Source organism: Micromys minutus (genome assembly GCF_963924665.1).
Source record: "Micromys minutus genome assembly, chromosome: X".
NCBI lineage: Eukaryota > Metazoa > Chordata > Mammalia > Rodentia > Muridae > Micromys > Micromys minutus.
This window is the reverse complement of record NC_137970.1, coordinates 125,679,659-125,704,578: the sequence shown is the minus strand read 5'-3', so window position 1 is coordinate 125,704,578 and position 24,920 is coordinate 125,679,659. Positions and strand designations below refer to the sequence as shown.

The 24,920-nt window shown below is 41.4% G+C and overlaps 2 protein-coding genes across 3 annotated transcripts in view; one reads left to right on the top strand and one right to left on the bottom strand.

The window, feature by feature from the left end:
• Positions 1-12,583, bottom strand: part of NSDHL (NAD(P) dependent 3-beta-hydroxysteroid dehydrogenase NSDHL) — a 21,186-nt gene extending 8,603 nt beyond the window's left edge. The window contains exons 1-4 of one of the 2 annotated variants that reach the window (XM_080910502.1): positions 12,461-12,583; positions 10,090-10,211; positions 6,282-6,398; positions 3,696-3,854 (exon numbers count right to left, since the gene is read on the bottom strand). In XM_080910502.1, coding sequence (XP_080766628.1) covers positions 3,696-3,854; positions 6,282-6,356 — 234 coding nt within the window. In that variant the 5' untranslated portion in view covers positions 6,357-6,398; positions 10,090-10,211; positions 12,461-12,583. The remainder of the gene's footprint in view (positions 1-3,695; positions 3,855-6,281; positions 6,399-10,089; positions 10,212-12,460) is intronic. The other variant, XM_080910503.1, reaches the window with a different exon arrangement.
• A 193-nt stretch (positions 12,584-12,776) lies between these two features.
• On the top strand, positions 12,777-17,846 carry CETN2 (centrin 2). Its single transcript, XM_080910770.1, has 5 exons — positions 12,777-12,839; positions 14,672-14,830; positions 15,130-15,258; positions 16,802-16,939; positions 17,276-17,846. The coding sequence occupies exons 1-5, from the start codon at positions 12,837-12,839 to the stop codon at positions 17,363-17,365; spliced, it is 519 nt and encodes a 172-aa protein (XP_080766896.1). The 5' UTR covers positions 12,777-12,836; the 3' UTR covers positions 17,366-17,846.
• Positions 17,847-24,920: the final 7,074 nt, after the last annotated feature.

Here is a 24,920-nt window from a genome sequence, read left to right as displayed (position 1 = left end):
GCTGGTTTCTCGAGAGTATTAAAGTTTACCGAAGAAGGATCCTATTTCGTGTGCCGCGTTGTGCTTGCAGGCGAGACGGTTGCGCGGGACACCTAGCAACTCTTAAGTAACAGTTACTCCATACTTAAGCTTCCCTAAGCATTCTGACACTATTTTCTTGGGGGTTTAGGATTCAAACATGGATCACGCATATGTGACCCTTCTGTTCTTTTCATTTACTTTAATCTGGAGCAGTTCCCTGAGTTTTGCTTTCTGCCTTCTGTGACACTAATATTTCACAGGAGGTTATTTTATGGATTTTCAGTTTGCATTTGTCTGTTCATTTATGATCGTATTCAAGCTTAATGGTTCTGGCAAGCATTCCACATCAGTGCTGGTGTATCCTTATCAGGGCACTGCTGGTAATGCCAAGTTGGAAGGTGATAGCTGCCTGCCAGATTCTTACCAAATCTTTGGGGTGATACTTACAACACCCACCGGTGTTTTCTGTCCTGGAGCATTTCTCAGCAAATGGTGACATTCTCATTTGTGCCCTAAACATTTATTGAGTTACAATCCTCTGCCAAGTAGACCTCTGTTCACCTGAATTTTCTTTTTAGTAACTATGCATAGATTTCTTTAATGATGTACTAGATAAAAAAGTATCTATGCACCCAGTTACTATACTCCCAGATTCCCTTTATGGCTTTGTTTAACTTGTGCAAGAGGCTAAGAGAATTTAGGTAAACACATTTACTGACTCACCATAAAGGAATTAGAAAGGGTACGTACGGGTGAAGAGATACACAGGGTACGGTATTGAGGAAGTGGTGTGGACTTCCATACCCACCCTGTGTGCACAGGCTTCCAGTCTCATGACACATACACGGCCGAAGCATAGACAGTTAATAAGAAAACCCAGCAAGGCCTGCCTGGCCAGATTCTTTCTGGCTGCTCTGTGTAGCATTCCTTCATCCTGGGTATGGGGATGGATCCCTCTGACACTGGGTGGGGCGAAGCACGGATGACTCATCTTTCAAAAGATGATGAGCAGCAGTTTCTTTAATCTGCCCTCGAGAAGGAGCAGTGAACTAGGAAATGAAGACAAATACTCTCTAATATATCTCTAAAATATCTCATTCTTGTGTGTGTGTGTGTCTTGTGTGCACACACATAGGGGTTTGTAGTCCTGATGAACCAGGATTGGGGGGACCTGAACCACATCAAGTCTTTGCCTCATACTTATTTCTGAATTGGAAGCAAAGGGATTACTGTGAGTTTGGGGCCAGTATCCTTGACTAGTGAGTTCCAAGCTAGCCTACACTACAAAGCAAAACCCGGTCTCAAAAAACGTGTGTGAGAGTGTGTGTGTATGTGTAAACCTATCAAAGTCTAGATTTTGCATAATCAGTAGAAATTATTGAGCTACTTAATGATTTTGTACGCAGTCTCTGAATTTCAGTATGTATTTTAAAGTGCCTATCACTGCACTTTAAAATAGTGTCTTAATTTAAAAATTATCTTAATTGAATTGCTTGGTGGCTATATGTGGCCTGTGGGTTCCTTACTGGACAATGAATCTACTACTTTACCGGAAACAGCAGATGGCATAGGGACATGCTGATTATCTGGAGAAGCAATTAGCAAACTCCAGACCCTGGGATATGCTACTGATAATGAACAAGCTAAATACCACTAAGTCAACACACATACTAAGGCATCTTAGGAACTAAGAGACTGACATATTTATCAAATACACAGTCTTGACTGTATGTTAATTTGGGAAAGCAATTATACATTAAGGAACTATTTATGGTGCCTCTGAGATAATATTGTATAATATTTTTATTAAAAATGATTTTGAGACAAATCCTGAAATGCTTATAGATACACTGATATATTGAAGATTGGCTTGAAAAATAGAAGGTTGCTAGTTGGAGTCCCCAGGACTCATGTTAAAAATAAAACCAAAAACCAAACAAACAAAAAACCCAGCTGTGCACAAAGGTATGCCTGTAATCCCAGGGCTGCTGGAGCGGAGACATGCAAACCCCTGGAGTTTCCTGGCTAGCCCAGCTGAGTTAATGAACTCCATGTTCAGTGATCCTGTCTCAAAAATGAAGTGGAAAGTGACTAAAGACACCCGATGTCAACCTCTGGCCTTCACAAGAATGCCTATCTGGCCGCACCTTCACACACGCAGGAAATAATGTGAGAAGGTAAAGGTGGTCACGAGAAGTTCTGTAAAGGAGAGAATCTGTGTAACAGCACAAAGAAAGAGAAGGGACATGTGACATGGGCTAAGATAGGGAGAATATAATAAAAGACCAAAACTGAGGCTGGATATTAAAAACAAAAACAAAAAAAAAACCTTCTAATGCCAGGAGTGGAAAAGCCAGATGGCTTACAAAGAACAATCTGAAATACAAAAGCCACCACAAGTTGGGGGTGGGGGGAACAACTCTTAAAAAAGTGGGATGTGGGGCTGGAGAGATGGCTCAGTGTTTAAGAGTCCTGGTTATTCTTCCCAAGCCTCCTGTCTGTCCTGCTGACTTCATGCGTCACATAATCTCATTCTTTGAATTCGATCTTGGTCTCTCTCTCCTTCCTGCCCTGTGCACCCCCTTCTCCTTCCTACTGTGGATTGTTTCTCTGACAAGTGACAAGAAAAGACTGGGTCAGGGGATGACAGTTATACAGGACAACAGAGGGGCTATAGAGCCAAAGCTGTTGAGGATGCAGTACAGAGTGACAGTAAAATGCCCAGACTTGGTCCCACTGTAGTATAATTTTACCAGAAATGTTGATGGAGCCACCGTCAGCAAGGAGCTGAAACCTTTGTGGAATGAAGCAAGTCACTTGGGAAGAGAAAGGAGTGGCTGTGGATGGTCTCCATTAACAGACCCAAGAGCCTGGCTGAGCGACTTGGCAATACCTACAATGATTCAAAATATGAATACCCCTACCACATGAAAGCATTGTTAAAGGAACTGTTCAGAATGACTGAAAGTGGAATAGCAGTGCTGAGGGCTGGGGAGTGGGAAGTGAGCAGGCACAGGAACAGAATGACCATAGAGTTCTGAAGAGCTGCTGAAGATCATTCCAGGGTATGTTTCAAACACGTGACGCTCAGGACCGGAGAGGTGGCTCAGCAGTTATGAACATGCATGGCTTTTCCAGAGGATCGGAGTTAAGTCCCAGTACCCATATCAGATGGTTTACAACTACCTCTAACTCGCTCTCATTGGGAGGTTGGTGGTAGACACCTGCACCCACATGCACATATCAACATAGACATATACACATAACTATAATAATAAAATATATTTTTAAATATGAATTTTATGGCATGTGAACTTATCCCGATTAAAAGGGATGAATACCATATGGCCTACCATCTGCATACTCTAGGGTGGCAGTTGGCATGTTGGAACCTGTAATATGTTTGATGAAATATTTTGGTAAAGTGTGCTTGGCACACAGCCTTGTTTGCTCACTGGACTATGGCCCATGGCTATTTTCATGTTCCTATGACACAATAAAATCCCTGTGACACAGACAACTGTTGTTTATTCTGATTACTGACAACATGGTTTGTCAAATTATTTCCTATAACTTTTACATTTTTCAAAATAGATTTTCAAGCTATAGTTATGCTGGCCTCTGAGCACTTGGTTTCCCTGTGAGAGACCAGTGAGGCTGAGTGGGTCTCTTACCTGTTGGCTGCACAGGTCACCTATAAAGAACTGCACCCGGGGATTATCAAAGCCTTGGTGGATATCAAAGACATTGACAGCATAGCCTCGTGCCAGCAGCTGCTCCACCATGTGCTGCCCCAGGAACCCAGAGCCTCCAATCACTGTGCACTTCTTAGCCTGCAGGAAGAGGAATAGTATGAGGACAAGAGGTGTGAGGACCAAAGTGGTGAAGGTCAGGCTGACCTGTCACAAGCCACTGCAACGACAGACACATGCACTGACATAATTTAGCTATGTAGCATATTCAGGGCTTGCCAGAGCCAGGTACCTTCTGCAGGTTTAAGTCTGTCTTAATCTGAGTGTTCATCCTGAAATGGCTCTGCATAATCTGTAGACATGATCTGCCTCACCACTGCCCACCTGACAGCCCCTTCCTTCCATCTCCTTCTACCTCAGCTACACCGTGTGCACTTAGAGCCACTCTGGCCAATTCTCAGAGCTTTCACTGATGTTCTCTAGTGCTTCTAGTTTCAGGGATTCTATATGGCTCAGAGTCCAATGTTTATTTTTGAATAAAACAACTTAGGGGCTGGTAAAATGACTGTGTAAATATATGACATGAGCCCATAGCTCCAACATCAACGTGCAAATCGGGGCATGGCTGAACATGCTTATAACCCAGATTTAAGGAGCAGACAGATGAATCCTGAGAGCTTGCTGACCAGCCATATTAGGCAAAACAGCAATCTTCTAGTTTATAGACTACAGAAGCTTAAATAAGAATGTCCCCTGTCATCTTGGACATGTGAATACTTTGGTCTCAGTTGGTGATGCTGTTTAGATAGGCTTTGGAGCTACAACCTTGCTGGAAGTATGTCACTGGGGGCTTTGAAGTTTTAGAGTCCCCTGTTGTTCCTCTTTTAGCTTCATGTTTATGGTTCAAGATGTGAGCTCTCAGCTTGTTGCTCTAGTCACCATGCCTACCTACTGCCAAGCATCCATGCAGTGATGGGGATAGAACCTTATTCCTCTGGAATCATAAGCCCAAATAAACCCCTTTGTCTATGAAATGCCTATGTCATGGTATTTTATCACAGCAATGGAAAAATAATAAGATGAGAGATTCTGTCTTAAAGAAATAAAGCAGAGTACAATAATGATACCCAATGTCTTCTGGTCTCTTTATATAACATGTAGGTGTACACACCTGTACAATCACTTGCATGAACCACAAAATACAGGCATGCACATATACACACACACACACGCAAACAAAACAATCAATCAGACAAATAAATAACCTCATAATTTTGCTATTGTGTCCTCTAGTGAAATATCATTTCCTGATTCTATAATATGTATGTATGTATGTATGTATGTATGTATGTATGTATGTATGTAAACAGGGTCTCTCTATATATCCCTGGCTGTTCTGGAATTCTTTATGTAGACCAGGATGGCCTTGAACCTACAGACATATTGCACTGATACTGCTTGGGACAACTGAGACAATGCCTGGTCAGTAGAGTGTTATAGTGATAGGAATCAAACCAGACTCTGCTCAGAGATGTTATGAATGTCTTTAATCATGTGTCTAAGACTAAGTAGCTAGAAGAGACCATGTGAAATAATCAATAACTTTTTGTGGCCATACTAGACAAAAACAAAGTACTGATAAAAAGAAAATTTCAGGTAGTAAGAGTCCAGCATAGATCAGATGAGCACCTTAGAGATGATAGTGATGAGACTAGGAGAGGAATGAGCTTGGAATGTTTGACAATGATGGGGCAACAATTCCTTCAAGTCTGTTCTGAGACTCACAATACATCTTAGGGGCTACTGCCACCATCTGGGAAGGCTTCTACCATTCCACTAAGAAGTCTAAGCTAACATACTGGAGGCTGTATGAAGACAAACCAATGTGTTTAGCTGACAGCCAATATTCACTACCATCAGTGCATTAGTCCACCAGTGAACATGCATGCCAGAGGTGCCTGCATGGTTACAGCTACATGAACAACTCCAGGGAAGACCAATGTAAAATCTCCCAACTGGAACCAGAGTCAGTACCCTCAGAAGGCAGGACATCCCCTAGGACTGGAGTTACAGATGGTTTTCAATCGCCATGTGGGGACTGAAAAACAGCTGGTGCTCTTAACTACTGAGTCATACTTCAGCTCTAATTACTGCTTTTTTAAACTTGCTTTCTCATTCTTTTGGTACACAGCAATGAGTACTGGCATATCTTAAATCAAGGTATATAAAACACAAAAACATAACCAACCAGCACTGACTAGACACTGGTTTAAGTATACTTAAAAATGTACAGATAAAGCCTTGATAAGAGGGTTTGTGCCCAGTCTTATTGCAGCTTGTTAGGCCATGTTCAGTTGGGATCCCTGGGAGGCCTACTCTTTCCTAAAGGGAAACAGAGGAACAGTGAGTGGATCCGGGGGAGATGAGAGGTGGGAGGAGGGACATGGAGGAGTGGAGGGAGGGAAAACTCTGGTTAAGATGTAATATATGAGAAAAGAATAAATACAAAATGCAGAGGTAAATATCAATAGCATGACTTTCCCCTACTTTTTTAATGTTTGCACCTACCTTGGAAATGTCATTTATCAAATGTGTTCCTGTGACCTGGCCTCTCTTTGATTCACCACGAACAGCTTGCTCCATTCTGGCTCAAAGTATGGTTTTGTTTGCAATCAATTCTTCTCCCTAAAGACAGAGAAAAACATTAATAGTATGTGAAGCAAAGCACCTTCAGCCATTATGAGTGAGTATTCATAAATAGCTAAGCCCTAGCCATCATACCTATCAGCCAAAGTGCCCCATGCTAGAGTGTATGACAAGTCTTTAACTTACAGTGCACTTGGATTAGAGGCAGGACAGGAAGAGAGGTAAATAATCTCCTTTACTAGTCATATCAAAAGCCTTTGGGTAGTGGTTGGAAGATGATGGGGACCAAGATCTTTACAGTGGGAGACAGTAATCAAGTGCAATGATGCTACCAAGCAGAAAAACGCAGTCCCAGTGAAGACCTCATCATATACTTCCCTTTTCCTTTACTCACAATACCAAGTTATAAACACAAGTTCAAAAATTATGACATTATTTTGTAGGTATAGGTGTTTCTGATGTAGTATTTGTAAATGAAAAACTACCAAAAAAAAGAGCCTACCCATGAAAGATATAAAGAATGCCACAGGGGAAAGAAGTGTCAGGTACCCAGTACTGACTGGTTCTTGTGATGGCTTCAATCCAAATTCCACGGCCCGACACTTTCAAACAATGAGTGCCATCTTATGTCTCCATGAGACTTGATTTGATGAGTGTATTGAGTTTTGTGGGCATATCAAAGGCCCAAATGTCCTTGAAACAGATATTACAGCCCTCAATGTTTGATTGGTCACCTATAGGGAGATTTCTGACTTACACTGAACATGGGTGGCACTAGTCCATGGGCTGGGAACTTGGACTCAAATCAAATGGTTCCTAGTACCCATATGGTGGCTCACAACTGTCCTTAACTTCAGTGCCTGGGGATCTGACACCTTCTTCTTACCTCAGTGAGCACTAGGAATGCTATACATATATGGTTTACACGCACACACATATTAGGCAAAACACTTATATACATAAAATAAAATGTAGAAATCTTATTTTTTTAAATAAAAAATGAGAAAGCAAGCTAAGTACCAGCATTCATCTCTCCCTGCTTCCTGTCTGCAGATGCAGTGTGACCTGCCACCTCCCACTTCTGCTGTCATGACTGCGTCACCATGATGGACTATACTCTCAAGCTAAACTAAACTCCTGCCTTCTATAGGTTGCTTTTCTTCAGGTATTTTTTCATAGCAATAAGAAAAATACCGAATACCTCAGTTCAGTGTATTTCAGAACTTGCCTTTTTCTGAGTCTCTGTCCATACATCTAATGAATATGGTGGGTACTCCATCCCTGTCTTTATTGCTCATTGCCCTGAACACTTGCAGGGCCCTGACATCCACTAACCTCAAACCTATGTGGCAGTAACTGGACTTATATGGCTTTGCATATAGCAGGAGAGAAGTTGCTAGAGAACAAGGATTAGGACACCTTGTACCAGTCTTGCAAGCAGTCTGAGCTGGCTTTCTTGCTGCTCAATTATGGGCATGCAAGACAGGGTGAAGCACAGTGCAGGCACTCATGGGCCTGCTGGTCTCAGTGCTGCATCAAGTATTTATACTGCAGAGTCCTTACTGCTCTTCCTCATGTACCTAGCGACACCTAGAAGCTTCACTGAGCTTTGTTCTTAAGCTGGTATGCTATACATCACGACTGCCTAGTATTCACTTTGCACATTTTTTTCAGATCCTCAAGGGAGCATAAGAAAATGAGAAGGCAGACACAGCAATGGAGGCACGGGAATTCTCCTGCCAACGCCATTATTCAGTTTTCTAACAGGGGTCTGTGTTGCATATCTGGTGCTGTGATGGTCTTCACCTGTCTGGAGGATACTCTGCTTACCTACACTGTACATATCCCTTCACTCTTCAAAGCTATAAACTAATGAACCCAGAGCCTGTGCCTGGGTTCAAATCTCAGTTCTCCCTATGACTGGGAAGCTCTCCTGAGAGTTATTAAAAGGAACTGAACCTGTTTCTTCATTTATAAAGCAAATAGCTTTATAAGGTTACTGAGAATTAAAGACAAAGCCATTTGGGCATAGTGCCAAACACCCATTAAACATCCTGTTAAAAGCAGTTTTTATTTATCATACCTCCCAATGGTCCTCTTCTGAACTCCCAAACTATTTTACACCTCTCCAGCTTACCTGAGGCCATGCTGTGTACACTCAATACAGTCTGCTCAACATGCCCAATGCCTGGCTTTGATACCCTCCCACCTAATTCTGTGTAGAGCACAATTCATTCTAAAGTGTTCCACTTAGTTCCTCTTTTCAAAAATTGCTTATTTACTTATTTATTTTTACATCTGACCAGTTTCCCCTCCCTTCTCTCCACCAAGTCCCTCCCCTCTTTCCCCATCTACTCTTCCTCCATTTCTCTTCAGAAAAGAGCGGGCCTCTCATAGATATCAATGTGCCATGGCATAACAAGTTATGGGCCCAAATTGGGCTAGCTTGAGGGAGGTTGTGTAAGGATTACAAAAACAAAACAAAACAAACCCACTTGTCCTCAGTGATGGGGATAAAATCTGTGAGAGATACAAGAAGGGAAAACTTCCCATAGGTTTGGAGTTCTATTGTTTTGAACCATGCTGTCTGTGCTCAGGTTACAGAGACCTAGTGGGCAAGTGCAAGATGAATTTTTTGCAGTGTGGAAACACAGAGTGCAGTTGCCAATCCCCCTCCCCCCGTTAGGCAAAGCAAGAAGCACATATCCTTTCTACTTGCCAGAGAAAGAGGTGGGAAGTAAAAGTAACATGCCCACCCTAGTAGGTAACAATGGTCAAATGATGATCACACAACTTTTAGCACACCAACCTCTTATAAAACTAAACCTATACTATCTCAAATTCTATGCCTACCTGCTGTGTGTGTGTAGGTCCTGAGATATCAGAATTAGTCTAACAGTGAGTCAAATGCCAGTGGCATTCTCTTTGTCCTGCCTGCTGTCTGAAATGTCTATACTCAGGTTCAAATGCATATCAGGAATGGCTCTGAATGAACAGAGAAGACACACTTAACAAACAGCAAACAAGTACATGAAATTGACTCAGCATTACCAATCAAAATCTCAGTAAGACCATCCCACACCCATTAGGAGGGCTACTATCAGAAGTCAGGAAACAGAAAATAAGTGAAATACTTATGTGAGGCCAATGGTAACAGCAGATAGTTTATCTACTGTGGAAGTTTGTCAGTTCCTTACAGAATTAAGCAGAATTACCATGTGGTCGGCAGTTTCATTTGAGAGTATAAACCTCCTAAATTGTATGCAGGGACCTGAAGTTGGCTTTCCTATATCTGTCTTCACAGAAGCATTGTTTGTTTACTGTTGCTAAAAAGTAAAAGCGTCCTAAATTTCCACTGAGACATGAGTTGATAAAATGTGATCTATTTAAATCATACAGCAGAATATTATGCAGACGTAAAGAGGAATGGAATTCTGATACATGCAACGACCTGAATGTACTCTGAGGATATCGTGCTAGGAGAAATGAGACAGGCAGAAAAGAATAAGCACTGTCTGGCTGGAGAGATGGCTCAGTGGTTAGGAGCACTGACTGCTCTTCCCAGGGTCCTGAGTTCAAATCCCAGCAACCACATGGTGGCTCACAACCATCTGTAGTGGGATCTGATGCCCTCTTCTGGTGTGTCTGAAGATAGCGACAGTGTACTCACATACATGAAATAAAGAATAAGCACTGTCTGATTCCATTACCACGAGGTACTTAAACTCACACAAAGTGGGAGTAGATGGTCTCTGGTAGTAGTTGGCAGTGGTGGGATGAGGAAGGGCTGCTAATGCAGTTTCAGTTTTGCAGAATGAAGAGATCAGTGGAGTTGGTGTCGGTTGCCGTACACTAGGAAGAGTGCAAAACATGGTCAAAATATTGCATTTTCTGGCACATATATTTGATCATACACTTACAGAGAAAAATAGAATTGCTTTGAACTACTACTGAAAAGTAGACCTCAAAGAGCAAAGGTCTGAGGACTAGTGGGCTGTGATGACTCCCATGTCAGAAGCCTCAAGTCTGTTAGAATGCTGGGACTTTGAATCCATCACATCAAACACTGAAAATACAAGAAGGTAGAATTGTTTGTGACCACTGATTGCTGAAGACAAAAGGATAGGACAGTGTGTTTCAAACCACTCCAAAGACCGACTGGGAAGCAGAGTAGTCAGTCAGTTTTCTCATTACCAGAATAAAACATCTATTCAATCATGTTAAAAGATGCAAAGTTATGTCAACTTCTGGAAGTTTAGTCCATGTTGCTTTGGGCCTGTGGTAGTACATCATAGAGTACGTGGCAGAGGATGCTGGAGACTGGTCAGCTTTCAGTAGCAAGGGAACAAAATAGAGAAATAAAGCCCCCACAATCCACTGTCAAAGGTATGCCCCTGGTGACCTAGCAACCTCCCAGTATATCTGTCTCATCCTGTACCTTCTAATAACATCATGGGTGGGGGAACTAAGCCTTCAAGGGAGAGACTTTTAAGGAATATTTAAGACTTGCTTTAACAAAGAATATGGAGAGACATAAAGTCAAAGTTAGTAAGGATAAAACTGGGCAGCAGACTAGGGTAGACTTTACTTTCTAAACCAGAGGGGACTGATGTAAGCAGAGATGTTTATTTTAAAATTAACCTGATAGAGCATAGGCATATGTTGGCAGAGGGGTGAATTATGGGAAACTAAGGGGTACTTACGGACTACCTGATAGAATAAGGTTCACCTAACGTGTAGTTTTTCCTTCTCTAGGCACTGATAAACACAAGTGATTCCTGTCCTCATGTGCCCACCTTCTAGTGGAGGCAACAAAGAAAAAGGTTAACTTTACAATGGCTCAGGAGGTAACAAGTCCCACTATAAAAACATAGAGCAATATGAGAGGTACAGAGTAAAGAGAGTGATTCCAGTAACCTTACAGAGAAGGTGACAATGGCTGAAGACCAATACTAGGCTTCCTGGCACAGACCTTTAATCTCACCGGTCAGGAGGCAGTGGCAGCCTGGCTTACAAAGCCAGAATTACACAGTGAGACCCTGTCTAAAAGCAGGGATGGCCAAAATTATATTTATCTGTGAAATTTTCAAGCAATTAATCAAAATATTATAAAATTAAAAAAAAAAAAGTTCATGGGACTGGGTAAAGTCAACGCAGGAGTGTATCAGCCACAAAAACAGTATCCTGGGTGGGAATGAGTCAGAGGGGACAACAGTGTAGGTATGATAGGAGGGAACTTCAAGACAGGCTTTGCAGACTATGGTGAGAACTCCAGCTCATACTGCCAAGGATGGACTGGGGAAGAACAGAGAGAACAGAAGACACTTTAAGGACAGAACTGTGAGGACCCAAAAAATTGTTTCTGTAGGGAACAAAGGATTCAAATAAGACACAAAAGTTTTGAATTGGGTTTATGGCTTAAAGGAAAGAGGGCAAAGGGCCTATACTGCATTACATTATATTATGGGGAGTTGTTAAGTCTCAGGCCTTTCTCAGTTTGAGAGACTGATACTATTCCCTTAATGTTCCTAAACTGATTTTCTATGCTTTGAGGGGCATAGAACATAAAATCTGTGTTGGACCCCGGACCTTCTTTACTTCTGGCACAGTTCCAGGTAACCCCACCCCATTGTGCACTTTGCTCTTGAATTCACTTTACACTCCATACTTCCAAAACTCCCCGTGGCTGTGCTTTTAGGAGTCTCATTCAGGAATGCTCCTTCCCATGTGTCTTGAGTGTCTTCACTTCTAACAGGGCACATTTCGATGAGTTTTCAAGATCCAAAGGCCCCCAGCTCAGCCCCCTGAGAACTAGAGTGACTCTTGTTCTAATGCTGAAGACAAAGCTTCACTTGGACTGGTTTCTAAGTCCCTGCTTGGGAACCACTGACACAGTTCTCGGCACACCCACTCCACTGTCAAGGTCTCAGCTTCCTCAGGCACAGTCACCCCTCCAAACCATTAGGTCATGTCTTTGCTGGCCTCCCAGATGCTCTGTGTTCCCCCAACTCGGTTTTAGAACGTCCCACCCATTCCCTCGCACTTCCTCCCAGGTGTCACCCACACGCAGCAGCTTTCAAGGGCAAGTCCGCAACTCTTACCGAGTTTGGATACTCAAACGACCGACAGAAGCTTGCAAGCAACCAGGAACCAGCGAACTCCAGCTGAACTCCCGCCACCCTTTTCTACTGAGCGATATGAGCCCACGATCAGCAGAGCTTCCTTCATAATCTTGATTGGTCTAGCTCGGCTCTGGCGCAGCAAATTGATGCTCACAGCGCGATTTTGCCCAATGAGGCCAGTCTTTGGCTGCCTACGCACCGCCCTCTCGCCCTTGGGAGAGCTTTGCCAGGTTAGCCCCACCTCCTCGTTCCCAAACCAATGGGAAGCGGGCTGCGCGCGCGCGGAGTAGTGGGAACGCTGCGGAGGCCGAGAGTACGCCGTTGCCTTAACAACCGGTGGCAGAGTCTTTGGGTGATGGTAAGTGCTGGGGATTCGGTGGACCCCACGCGGCGCCCCCGGGCTTTTCCCATGCCTCAGTGCAGCTTTGCAACCTTTCTTACTCGGTTCTTGGCGTTGATGCACTAGTTCTTCCTTGGAGCTGGGTGCCGGAAGGGTAGGAGAGAAAGTACAGCCACCCGCTACTCGCCTCACCTGCGCTTTCCCACTAACCCCTCCCCGCCCCAGTCACCTTCAGCCACCCCCCACAAACCGCCTCTGAACCTCTGCTGGCTTTCTGGGAACGGGCAGGGTGACCATTCTGTTGCTTCCCTTAGACTCTGGCCTCAGTCTATCTCAGGCCTCCTGGCCACTGCCACCCCATTAAAGTTTATGCTTGGTGCTAAGAGGCTTACTGTGTTCTCATGTTCGCAAACGTGTTCAGGCTTTCAGGAGATGCTTTGAACTTTGCAGAGAAAGCACACAGGTGCCAAATGGATTGATTTTTTTTAGCACTTTGTACTGGCATAATATTTATCTTAGTAAGTTTACATTTAGCCATATTTAGTCAAAATTAATTGGAGGAGCCAGAGTTCATGGGAACCGGCACTAAAAGTAGATGTTTTAAGTACATTTCTAGAACTGAGATTCCCGAAATCATACATTTGATCATCCGTATCTGTAATTGGTTTCTCAGCTAGCTCTCTTTCAGAATGACGAATAAGATTTCCTAGCTGTTCTTTTCAGCAAATTTCGTTATCTATAAATTTATTAGGCAGATCTTTAAAATCGGTTGGTATAAACTGTTTTCTCATTAATTACCCAGCTGTCTGAGTTAGCAGTGGCATTAGAACAGGTATTGTTTCCCCTTTCATCTTTGATAATGAAAACTGAAGTCACACCAGGTTATTTTAATTGATATGCATATGGAAATTTGTGAGAGTCTATTCATAATAAAGTGATAAGCTCATTCCAGCCTCACACTTGCTGTTTACTAACTTTGGAAAAGAAGAAAATTCAAGCATGTTGAACTTTTAGGTATAAATGATACTGTCATTGAAAGAGCTTTTAAAAATGACTTAAGAAATTCAATTTCCTAAAGTGACATGTTGATTAATGGTACAACCACATGAACTTTCTATAGCATAAACTTTAAGACAGTGCAGGTCAGAGTTATAGCCTTTTGTGAAGGCTATGCTAATATTAGAAATTCATATTCATATACTCACTTGCTCTGTGTGAATATATCTATACAAGAACAAGGAGGAAATGGTATCATATTATTTTAAAACAAAAACTACCTTCTATTTGTGGCTCCCAAATGAAATATAGTTGGATTTAGTCAGGTGTGATGTCACATTTTTAACACAAATTTACAGTTACATTAGAAAATAACCACATTATTGTGAATTTTCTATTCTTTATAACTTAGTAAAAACTGACTATAGAAATTAAAATAGTTGTAAGTTGAGAGAAAGTTTTTTCTTCACAGAGGTTTGTTTGATTTCTATTATTACAGTTGGGATTAAGTTTATTTTAGTTTTTATACTTATTGTTTGTGGGGGAGACACACATTGTAGCCTGACTGTGGAGGTAAGAGAATAATTTGTAAGAGTTGGTTCTCTCCTTTTACCATGTGAGCATTGTTTCCCTTTTCATCTTTGATAATGAAAACTGAAGCCTGGGTGGTGTTCTCACTTAGGTTGTCAAACTTGGCAGCAAGATAGCTCACTATCCTATGGCAGTTTAGTTAATGACACAAGTGCATGATGGAGGATGGGGCCTAAATGAAAATGATATGTATGTTTAGAGCTATCATAAAATAAAACAAGACTATGGCTTATAATACTTGTGTGTTTGTATAATGTGTGAAGGCCTCTAATTTTAAGAAGACGAACATGGCATCCAGTGCCCAGAGAAAAAGGATGAGCCCTAAGCCTGAACTTACTGAAGAACAGAAACAGGAAATCCGGGAAGCCTTTGATCTCTTTGATGCCGATGGAACTGGAACTATAGACATCAAGGAACTAAAGGCAAGCAGCATACATTCTTGCTTTGTTACCTGTGTTTCCCCGTTGCTTGTCTTCTACCTGTTATCTTTCTTCTCCCTTCTTCCTCTAAAAAGTAACAGAAAAATGTACCCCGTGTATATTTTACTCGAAACAATGATCTAATTGATAAAGTTGATTGAAAATACCAATTAAATGAGAATTACGGTGTTCTCTAATCAGTTTCATTATTTTTTCAGGTGTTTTTTAAATATCCTCAGTGCTAATTTTTATTTCTACATCATTTACATGTGTCTATTTAGATGATTCTGATATCATTGTAGGTGGCAATGAGGGCCCTGGGCTTTGAACCCAAGAAAGAAGAAATCAAGAAAATGATAAGTGAAATTGATAAAGAAGGAACAGGAAAAATGAACTTCGGTGACTTTTTGACAGTGATGACTCAAAAAATGGTAAGTTAGCTAAGATAATTAGCATACTTTCTACCCATAATGGTAGAAACATGAGAGTCTAGATATAAACAGAACTTCATACAACAAAATCTGTCTCAATTTTAATTGAGAGGATCCCTACGTTTCTTTCTTCTTCTTCTTTTTTAAATTGAACAACTTTATTTAAAAAAACAAAGATAAATGTACAGATTTTAAGCATTTTTGCATAACAGTATGCAAATACATTTTTGTCAGTACTTGATTTTTTTTAAGGTTTGATAGTATGCATTAAAATCTTACTAGTTACAATGAGCATAAAGTACATGTAAAACAAGATGTAACCTGGAAATAGTCAAAGTTTTATTGGTGTGTAAAGATTAAGCTTAATGGTTTTTCATTTTCTGGCTTGGTTTTTTTTTTTTTTTTTTTTTTTTTGGCCTTTGTTTTTTCTTGAACTTCACACAGTCTGTGAGTTGTTTCTGGGGTGTTCAGAGCTTTCTGGGGTTAGTATCCCATTATCAGTGACTGCATATTATGTCTGTTCTTTTGTGACTGGGTTATCTCATTGTGGTATATTTACACAATGGAGTTGTACTCAGCTATCAGAAACAATGACTTTATGAAATTCTTAAGAAAATGGATGCATCTAGAGAATATCATCCTGAGTGAGATCCCTAAGTTTCATGTGGCTTTCTTTAATGTAACAGCATTATCTCGTTTCATGTAGTCACATGATAATCACAGAGATTTTCAAATGCTAGTCATTTTTGTTCACTTTATTATTATTATTATTATTAAAAATTAAATTAGCTTACAGTGAATCAGGTATCAATCTGACATTTCCAGACAAATGGTTCATACTCAAGATTGGTTTTAGATTGTTCCTTTTAGGGACTCTCTCCAGTTGTACCTCCTGGCAAGAACCTTCCTGAAATATGTGAGGTTTGAATGCTTTCAGAAATTTTATTCTCTTCTTTTGTAGTCCTCAGGGCTCCAGTAATTCTTTGAAGGACATTGTGAAAAATACTAGGACCATATGATCCGTGTGGGACAGGGCCAAGGAACTAATCTAAGAAGATAGTTTTCCTACAGCTCCCCTCCTAGGATTAGAATTGGACAAAGTTCTGTACAAGACAAAGTATAGGAGGGACAGTGTGGATACCTGGCAAGATCCAGGGTTGGGTGTTCTCTGGGGTGAGCTGGGACTCATCTTTCTAATACTCAACACTGGATCTTTCCAGGTATCTACACTGTACCTCCTGTATGCTGTGACTCTCCAGCTACAACAGGAACCTGCTCTTGCCACATGATACTTTGCCCCCTCCCCCAAACAAGTCCTCGTGCCTATTTTTCAGGACTTCTTGGCTTTTCTTTTAATACTAAGTTCTGATTTGGTTATGAAACAAATGATGGCATAGGAAGTAGAAAGGAAATAGAAGCCACCATGAACCAGAGGACCTGGCTCCTAACATTGCTCAAGTCAGGATTTTGGAGACAAAAGGATAACCAGGGAGTGGCAGAGTGGCTGAATGTGAGTAACTATCAGTTTTGTGTCCTACTTCAGTCTGAGAAAGATACCAAAGAAGAAATCCTGAAAGCTTTCAAGCTGTTCGATGATGACGAGACTGGGAAAATATCGTTCAAGAATCTTAAGCGCGTGGCCAAGGAGCTGGGCGAGAACCTGACAGATGAGGAGCTGCAGGTGACAAGCGGGCTCTGGCCTGCCCGGGTTCTCTTTTCTCCGTTTTCCTTCTCATACCTCTGGTGATAATTTCATACTCATGGACCATGTTTCTAGAATACACATGTACAATTGAATTTCCTCTTGGGTTTCAGGTAAGGGTGACTTTCCAGCTTCTTTTTAATGGATACATATGACAATAATTGGGATTTTCAAATAACTTTCATAGAAAGGGGCACACTCACATTAAATGGACCATGGTCATCTTTTCTCATAGCTTTATTTGAACTTTCTTATCTAATCACTTTTCAGTTTAGTTTGTGACTTAATCTAAGATGAACTCTTACCATCATACAGGAAATGATCGATGAAGCTGACCGAGATGGAGATGGTGAGGTCAATGAGCAAGAGTTCCTGCGCATCATGAAGAAGACCAGCCTTTATTAAGACCAGTGTTTTGTTTTCTACTGCAAGCACATGTGACTAGATTTAGTGCCTGGCATTTTGTGAAATACGGCTTTTGAGAGCCCCCTCCCCCAACCTCTGGGGTAATTTTAGCCATGACCTTGAATCTATTTTTGACTTTTGGAAGTGTTCTTTGATATTAAGTTCTTTGTACATTTACCTGTTGACTAAATCAACAGGGCAGAACAGGAGCACATAAAGTGGGGAAGGGTCTGGAAGTGTGACTGTGGCCACTCCACCTTCCGTTATTTCACCTGCTCACGCATTTCCACAGCTGAAGACACGCTTCTTGGTTGTCCATGTACCATGTCGCCATAAGCAGTGCTGGTTCTTACAATGGTTTTGGTTTTCATTTGACACCACAGTGCAGTTTTCTCTTTTACAAACCCAATGAGTGCTTGCTGTGACATTTGGATGTGTGTTAATGCATTTGTTTTGTCTTTAAAAAATAAAACGTTTCTTAATTTAAGCTCTCATTCTTTAAAGGATCAATATTTTTAGCTTTAATTGTGAGTTCACCTTGTAAACAGTTGTGTTGAGGGCAGCTTGGTACATATATAAAATTTGTCATTGGCATATGGATAAAAAAGGTAATAATTCTGTGTTACTTTTCTGCCATAGCTTTTTTTTGCCTTCAGAACTTGTAGATTTTTACAGCTAGTAGAATTTCCTTATGCTGTAAGCCTATAAAGTCTTATGTGTAATTTTGGCTTGGGATGAATGGAGAGGTATCGGCAGTAGGTAATATTCAGGCAATCTTGTGAGTTTATTTGCTTATAGTATCTCATCGAATTTTGGGGTTTGGTTGGGAAGGAAATAGGTATTGTACAGGTACACTCTTGGCTTGCACAGAATTGTCTATGCGAGAAGCCCAAGTATATGGCATTAAAATCTACTCCAGGGTCAGTGTGGGAACAAGAAGAGCTGAAGAAAATGGAAAATAACAATGATTGAATACATACATGCATATATACATGTATATACAAACATATATATATGCACACAGACACACACACACACACACACACACACACACACACACACAAAACCAACAATAAGAGCCAGTACCTAGGTCAATGAGGCAAGAGGCTTGCTGTGACTTTTAGGCATGCTGGGCCTGCATAATGAGTTTCAGGTCATTATGGGTCATAAAGTCTGACCCTGTCTCAAAGAAGCAAAACAAAAAAAGACTCCACACAACTATATCGGTTTTAATAAAATTCTCAATGGGTTATATATACATACATTTAAAAATTTTAGATATATTTATTTTATGTGTCTACTTGTTTTTGCCAGCATGTATATCTGCACATTACAGGTGTGCCTGGTGCCTGCACCAGTCAGAAGAGCATGTAAAATATAATCATTGTCCCCAAAGTCAGTTGGCAGCATTTTTTAAGAGGATAAAAGATAAATGGTTGGAAAGACTGGCCCTTCGCCCATTTTACTATGAAGTATATAGCCATACAAAATTAATTTCTTTTTAATGAGCAAACAGAAGTTTTGTATTATATTTTGAAATATGTCTAGTTTATAAAATAGTTGAATCAAGCTAATTACCCTGAAACCATTCTCCTGCTTAATGTTTCCTATTCTGATACCAAATTTCTTTAGAATCTCTTGATGGAGGTGAGAGTTGCATATCATCCCTAGTGACAAAAGCAAATACAAGGAAGTCACCATTTCCTGCAGTGCAGCCATTCTGTGATTCTCAGTGCAGGAAGCCAGACAGCATGAGTCATCTAAGCAGGGAGGTGGGGCTAACCAAGGAACTGTGAAAAGAGGGACCTGAGTCGTGTATGTTCAGTTCATTTGGTGCCAGGCAAGGGGCACTGTAGGGATTGGGTATGCGGGATAGAAGAACTGAGGCAGAGTAATAGATGGGATGGGCCTGGTTCTAGTATGGCTGTACCAGAGAGAGCTTATATCAGTAGGTGTGTGTGTGTGTGTGTGTGTGTGTGTGTGTGTGTGTGTGTGTAGAAGCAGTGGCAAAAGAGGGGAAGAATGGACCCAGAGACATTTTACAAAGTAGGAAGGGATCAGAAGTTGAAGGAACCAAGGTGAATTAAGTTTATTCGGGACAGAACACAATAATGGGTGGTGGGGAAAAGAGAGAATGGAGAAGAAAGTCCATGTGAGACTAGCAGAGAAATTTTTGTTGAGTGGGATTCACTGGAAGATAGTAACAACTAACTGATGTGCGGTTGAGTCGGTTTGATCTCAGGTGTGTAGTGGGAATGGAGAGGGAGTACATGTAGGTTTTGGAAAGATGGTCTGGAGGAGAGACGAGGTCCATTCATGTTGGGCTTAAAGACATAGTAAGTAGATATGAAAGAATTTTTCAGTGAATGAGCCTTTTTCTGAAGACACACTAGTGTTGAGTTTAGAATCTTTTTTTAATTTTTAATTTTAGAATCTATTTGAGAAAGCAGTTTGAAGACTCAGGTAGTTGAATTGCAGTCCTTGGAAGAAATAGACACAGAACAGGTGAGACACGGTAGGAGGGCACGATATATACTGACTTCTCTAGGCCGTCTAGAGGTAATTGTACCTTCTACCAGGTCTTACATTCTTTGTGTGGGGACTATTTTGCTTCAGTCTCATATGAACAGCTTCTGTTTTTTTTTTCTTCTTCCTCATCTTGCTATGGTTTCTATGGCGGCTAAGATAACAAGGGAACATGTGCTTGGAAACCTGTCTCTTTGGCAAGCCTAGTAGTTAGACTGTGTTTAGAACCAAGCCATGTGGCTACAAGCTCCTTGGATGTCCACTGGCATCTACTAGGAATAACTTTCCTGAAGCTTAATAGCTTCTGGAAGTGCTGACCTTGCAAACAGTGTCAAGGGAATGAATCTTGGGTTCCTGTCAAGTTCTTCTCCTGCTTTAACTACACTGTGGGCCAGAGCTGTTCAATTTGGTCTCAGTTTTGTATCCTTTCAAACAGTAGAATTTTGGCAGCAGGGTTAAAGAAACTAATAGGATCAAGGCCACACTTTAATAGCAGTAGGTACTTAGTAACTAGTTTCCAGAAAACATGCAGTATTCAGCCCTCTACATAGATAGGCATTCAACAGTTTGGCCAGAATTGCTTGCTGACCTCATGGTGTTTGCTTTTGAAGCCAACACACACACCCCCAGTCCACCCCACCCCATCCTAGCTGTCTCTCTAATCCAGAAATGCCCTTTCTGAGCCCTCCACTGTGATTGACATTTTGCAGTAAGTCTTTGCCTCCTCCACAATGAATTTCATGACTTGTTTTGTTCACTGTTCCTCATGCACCTTCCATTGTAGTTGAAATAATTAATCTGCACGGATTGTAGCCATGAAGCCATGTTATTGATCTACTGTGCCATTCTGCAACATATTTCTGTGTGTGTGTGTGTGTGTGTGTGTGTGTGTGTGTGTACATGAATATCCATACATGCTGATGTCTATGTCTGTAGAAGCCACGAAAGGGCTTCAGATCTCCTGGAGCTGAAGTTATAAAGCCATTGTGCAGCATCCAGCTTGGGTACAGCTATTTGGACTTGGGTCTTTCACAAGGATTAGTACTCATGCTCCTCCTCCAGAGCAGAAAATGCTCTTTATCACTGAACTTTGACTCTGTCTCTGTCTCTGTCTGTCTGTCTCTCTCTCTCTCTCTCTCTCTCTCTCTCTCTCTCTCTCTCTCTCTCTCTCTCTCTCTCTCTCTCTCTCTCTGTGTGTGTGTGTGTGTCTGGAAAGATCTGGCCTCATGGCTAAGAGTATTACAGTCAGCCTTTGAGCTATATGTAAGGAAGGAAGTCTCTGTCTTTTAGTCTCCCCTTAACAACTTTTTATATGTCATTTACCCTTACTTTCTATTCTTTGCTCTGACCATCTAGGCTGCCACTAAGACTTACCCCATACAAATCACTTTGATCTACCCCTTTTTATTAGTTTTTTCTTTACAAATACTTATTTTTATTTTGTGTGTATGTTTTGCCACTATGTATGTATGTATGTATGTGTGGCTGTTTTGCACCCTCAGAAGGTGTGGAAGTTTTTGGAACTGGGGTTAAAGACAGTTGTGAGCCACCATGTGGTTGCTAGGGACCAAACCTAGATCCATTGCAAAACAAAGTGTGTTTAACTGCTAAGCCATCTACCCAGCCTCCATCTTTTAATTTTTTAATTAAAATTACATTTATTTATGTGTTTACATGTGCCAGAGCACATGTATGTTCTGAGGACAACCAGTATGAGTGGGTTATGTCTTTATGCCATGTGGATCCCAGGGATTGAATTCAGGTCATCAGACTTGGTGCCAAGCATCTATATGAGAGCCACTGCACCAACCTCCTTCCCCTTTTAATTTCTGAAGCTACTTTTCAGTCCTAATATAGATTGTAACACTGTTCCCTACATGGTCTCTATTTTGTCTCTCCTCAAGACCTTGTTCTCATGTTGCACTGTGAAGGAGTGTGACCTTTAGTTTTGGTCCCATTTGCTTCAAATTGCAGCTTTTCTACTCAGCTTTGGCCTTGGAGCCCTAGCACTTGGCATTCTTCAGCTCTGCTTTTCACATCTAGAAAATCATGAGAACAAAGGGAACTTATGGATGCTGGGCTCCTGCATAGCAAATGGTCAAAAAGCTGGTGGGTACGCTGGGCCTCACCTACAGCCTTCAGCAGATTAGTGAGTCATCACTGTGAATCACTCTCCATTGCCAATTTGCCAGTTTCCCTGAATTTGGATTCTTTTGTCCTTTATAAGAACCTATACATACATGCTCAATGTCTGCCATTTCCCTAATTGAAATATCCCTACATCTTTCATTTTTCCAGAGCTCTCTCCTAGAAAATTTTTCTTTTTAGGAGGGGGTCGGGAGAGGGGGATTTTTCCAGCTGTAATAAATGCAAGACAGCTGTCTTGCAAAAAACGTTCTTGCCACTAGATGGAGGACCAGGACAGAGGCCTGGAGGCAGTGGCTAGTTAAGCAGTTTCTTGATGCTCAAACAGCCTTGGCACATGATGGATAGGTTACTGGGAGAGACGTGAGGGGGAATCCTGGTGGGGCTGTAACCCCACAAAAAAAAGACTAGCAAGCATGGGTTCTCATGAAAGGATAGCTCATTTGGATGGGTGCCCTACTGAGTCTAATTAAAAGGGTACAATAACAAGTTTGCAATCAGAATTATTTACCTGCTACATGGCTCACTGAGATTCCCCAACTCTACTGAACACCCCTCCAGGAGGGCACTGTTATGTCTTTGAGTTCCTCACAGCTGCACTGTGCCTGGTGCATTGCTCTAGCTGTAGTTAGACTTACTCATTAACTGTGGGTCATAAAGCAAGAGCTTACTAACTCAGTAAAATTTTCTAGCTGTCCATGACTGGTTTTCTGAGAATTATCCTTTATTACAGACTGAATTATGCTTCCCCCAGTGTTGGTGTTATAACCCTCAGTACCATAGAGTGGGACTTTATTCATTGTGGCTAAGGTCTCTATGGTTGTGTCCAAGTTAAGATGAGGTCATAATGGTCCCATATCTGTCGTTAGTGATTCACTTACAGAAAGGGGACATTGGGACACAGAGGGAGATGACATAGTACAAATATGGTTCTCTGATCACTTGTGCCTACTTGTAAGAGCCAATCATGATCAGGTTTCATAGAAGGGGTGGGCTGAGAGCCATCACACCCACATCTGACATTGGGGCGGCACCCCTCAGCTCTGTGTATGTGCAATTCTGCCCTAATTGCATTCCGAGTTGGTATTGGGGGAGGGGATAGAGTATAATAGGTTAACAACAAAAATCACTATCCACACATAGCTATGAAGAATCCTTCATCTGTGTTGGATGAAGACTTTGCAGTGTCTCTGCATGGGGTCAACCATACTCCTTCCAGTAACCCCTTAGTGCTTCATGAGTAATCATAATAAATTCACTGCTTCTCTACGTTGAACTTTGCTGGGATCATATTTGGGTTGTCTTTGTGACCTCATAAGGAGTAGACATAGTTTTTGCCTCCCTAGGGGAAGAATTTTTATAATATGTAAGAGACACAGAGAGAATGATAGTTGGAATGCCCACAGGCTGTGGAGAGATGCTAGAGCCCCTTGTTCCTTTCTTCATAGCCTTAGAAGGAACCACCTTTCTGGTTGAGTCTAACACTTAAATTTTGGGTTTCTGTAAGAACAAACAAACAAGAAACCAAATACTTATTTCTCTTGCCAAAGCCTCTGAATTGGTAGTACTTTGCTACCAGACTTTTAGCAAAACACACACACACACACACACACACACACACACACACATTTCTCTTATTGAAGAACTTGTCCTGCCAAGTTTTTGAACTGCTCTGCTAGAAATATGCACAGCACCTACTGTCAAGGAAACAAAACTTGAACCTGGAACCTCTGCTAGAGAACTATTTTCCCTATGGATATTGTGGCTGGCCTCTACTGGAGAGATGAAAGCCAAGGCAGGTTACTAGAGCCTCAGGGTGGCCTCAGCATCTGGCTTACTGTTTTGAACCTACAATGTACAGTTTAAGAGAACTGCTTTCTGAAGGAACCTAGCCAAGCTGGCTGTGGTGATTCTGGAATGCCAGCACTAGAGAGGCAAAAGCTTTACCTGCGGAGCACTTTGAGGCCAGCCTGAGCTACATGTAATGCTCTCATTAAATGAAACCCTCCCAAACAATCCCCCTACAAGAAAGAATATAGCAGATCCTTTCCTTAGGGGCAGTGTTAGGGATCACAGCGAAATGTTGAATTTTGTGCCTAGTTCCACTGCTTTGACCTGGAGCAAGTTACCCAAGGTTCCAGGACTTCATTTATTTAATCTATCTGCAAAGATTGTGTTACTAGAACCTACCTCAAGAGCAGTTGTGAGAATTATCATCAATCCAATACGTGTAAAGGGCTTAGAAATCCCTGTGTATGTCATCATTTAAATACATATTGTCAAATTAAGGAAAGAAGTTGGCTGCACTTGTTCAGTCTGTCACTACAGAGGTCAGAAACGTCACTGACAATCCCAGGGTTGCAATCAATTCATTAATTTACCTTTTCAATTTATGTCCCATTTAGATCCTTTGGCATCCAACAGCCTTATCCCCTGTATGAATTTCCTGCTATTATCTCCCCTCTTCTCTGACATTTTTAGCTCGAAGATTAATCTTGTTGAAGGAATAATACCAATAAGCAGCAATTTTCTTCTTAAGAAATTGTTCTTTCCTTTTCCCACACCTAATAAAAGGTGTTTAACTGATCTATTTTCACTTTTTGAAACTTCAACTCATTCTCAGCTTTAGCCTTCCTGAAATTAATTATTGACTAGGATCCATGTGATCATGTGAATTAATGTGTGTTTTCCATCTTGCCTTACTATTTGGATTAACTCATCTTTTCATTCACTCAGTAAAGACTTCATACAGTCTCAAAAATGTTATGTAGATGGATAATCTCAAAAGCAGGTATCTGCTCTATATCCCCACACAATGTACACATACTCATGAACATGTATACACATGCATACATATATACAAACATATCCATGTGTCTTGGCT

Coding starts and splice junctions, on each gene's coding strand:
- CETN2 (XM_080910770.1), top strand. Junction 15,259..16,801: donor CAGTGATGACTCAAAAAATG/GTAAGTTAGCTA, acceptor GTCCTACTTCAG/TCTGAGAAAGATACCAAAGA. Junction 16,940..17,275: donor TGACAGATGAGGAGCTGCAG/GTGACAAGCGGG, acceptor ACCATCATACAG/GAAATGATCGATGAAGCTGA.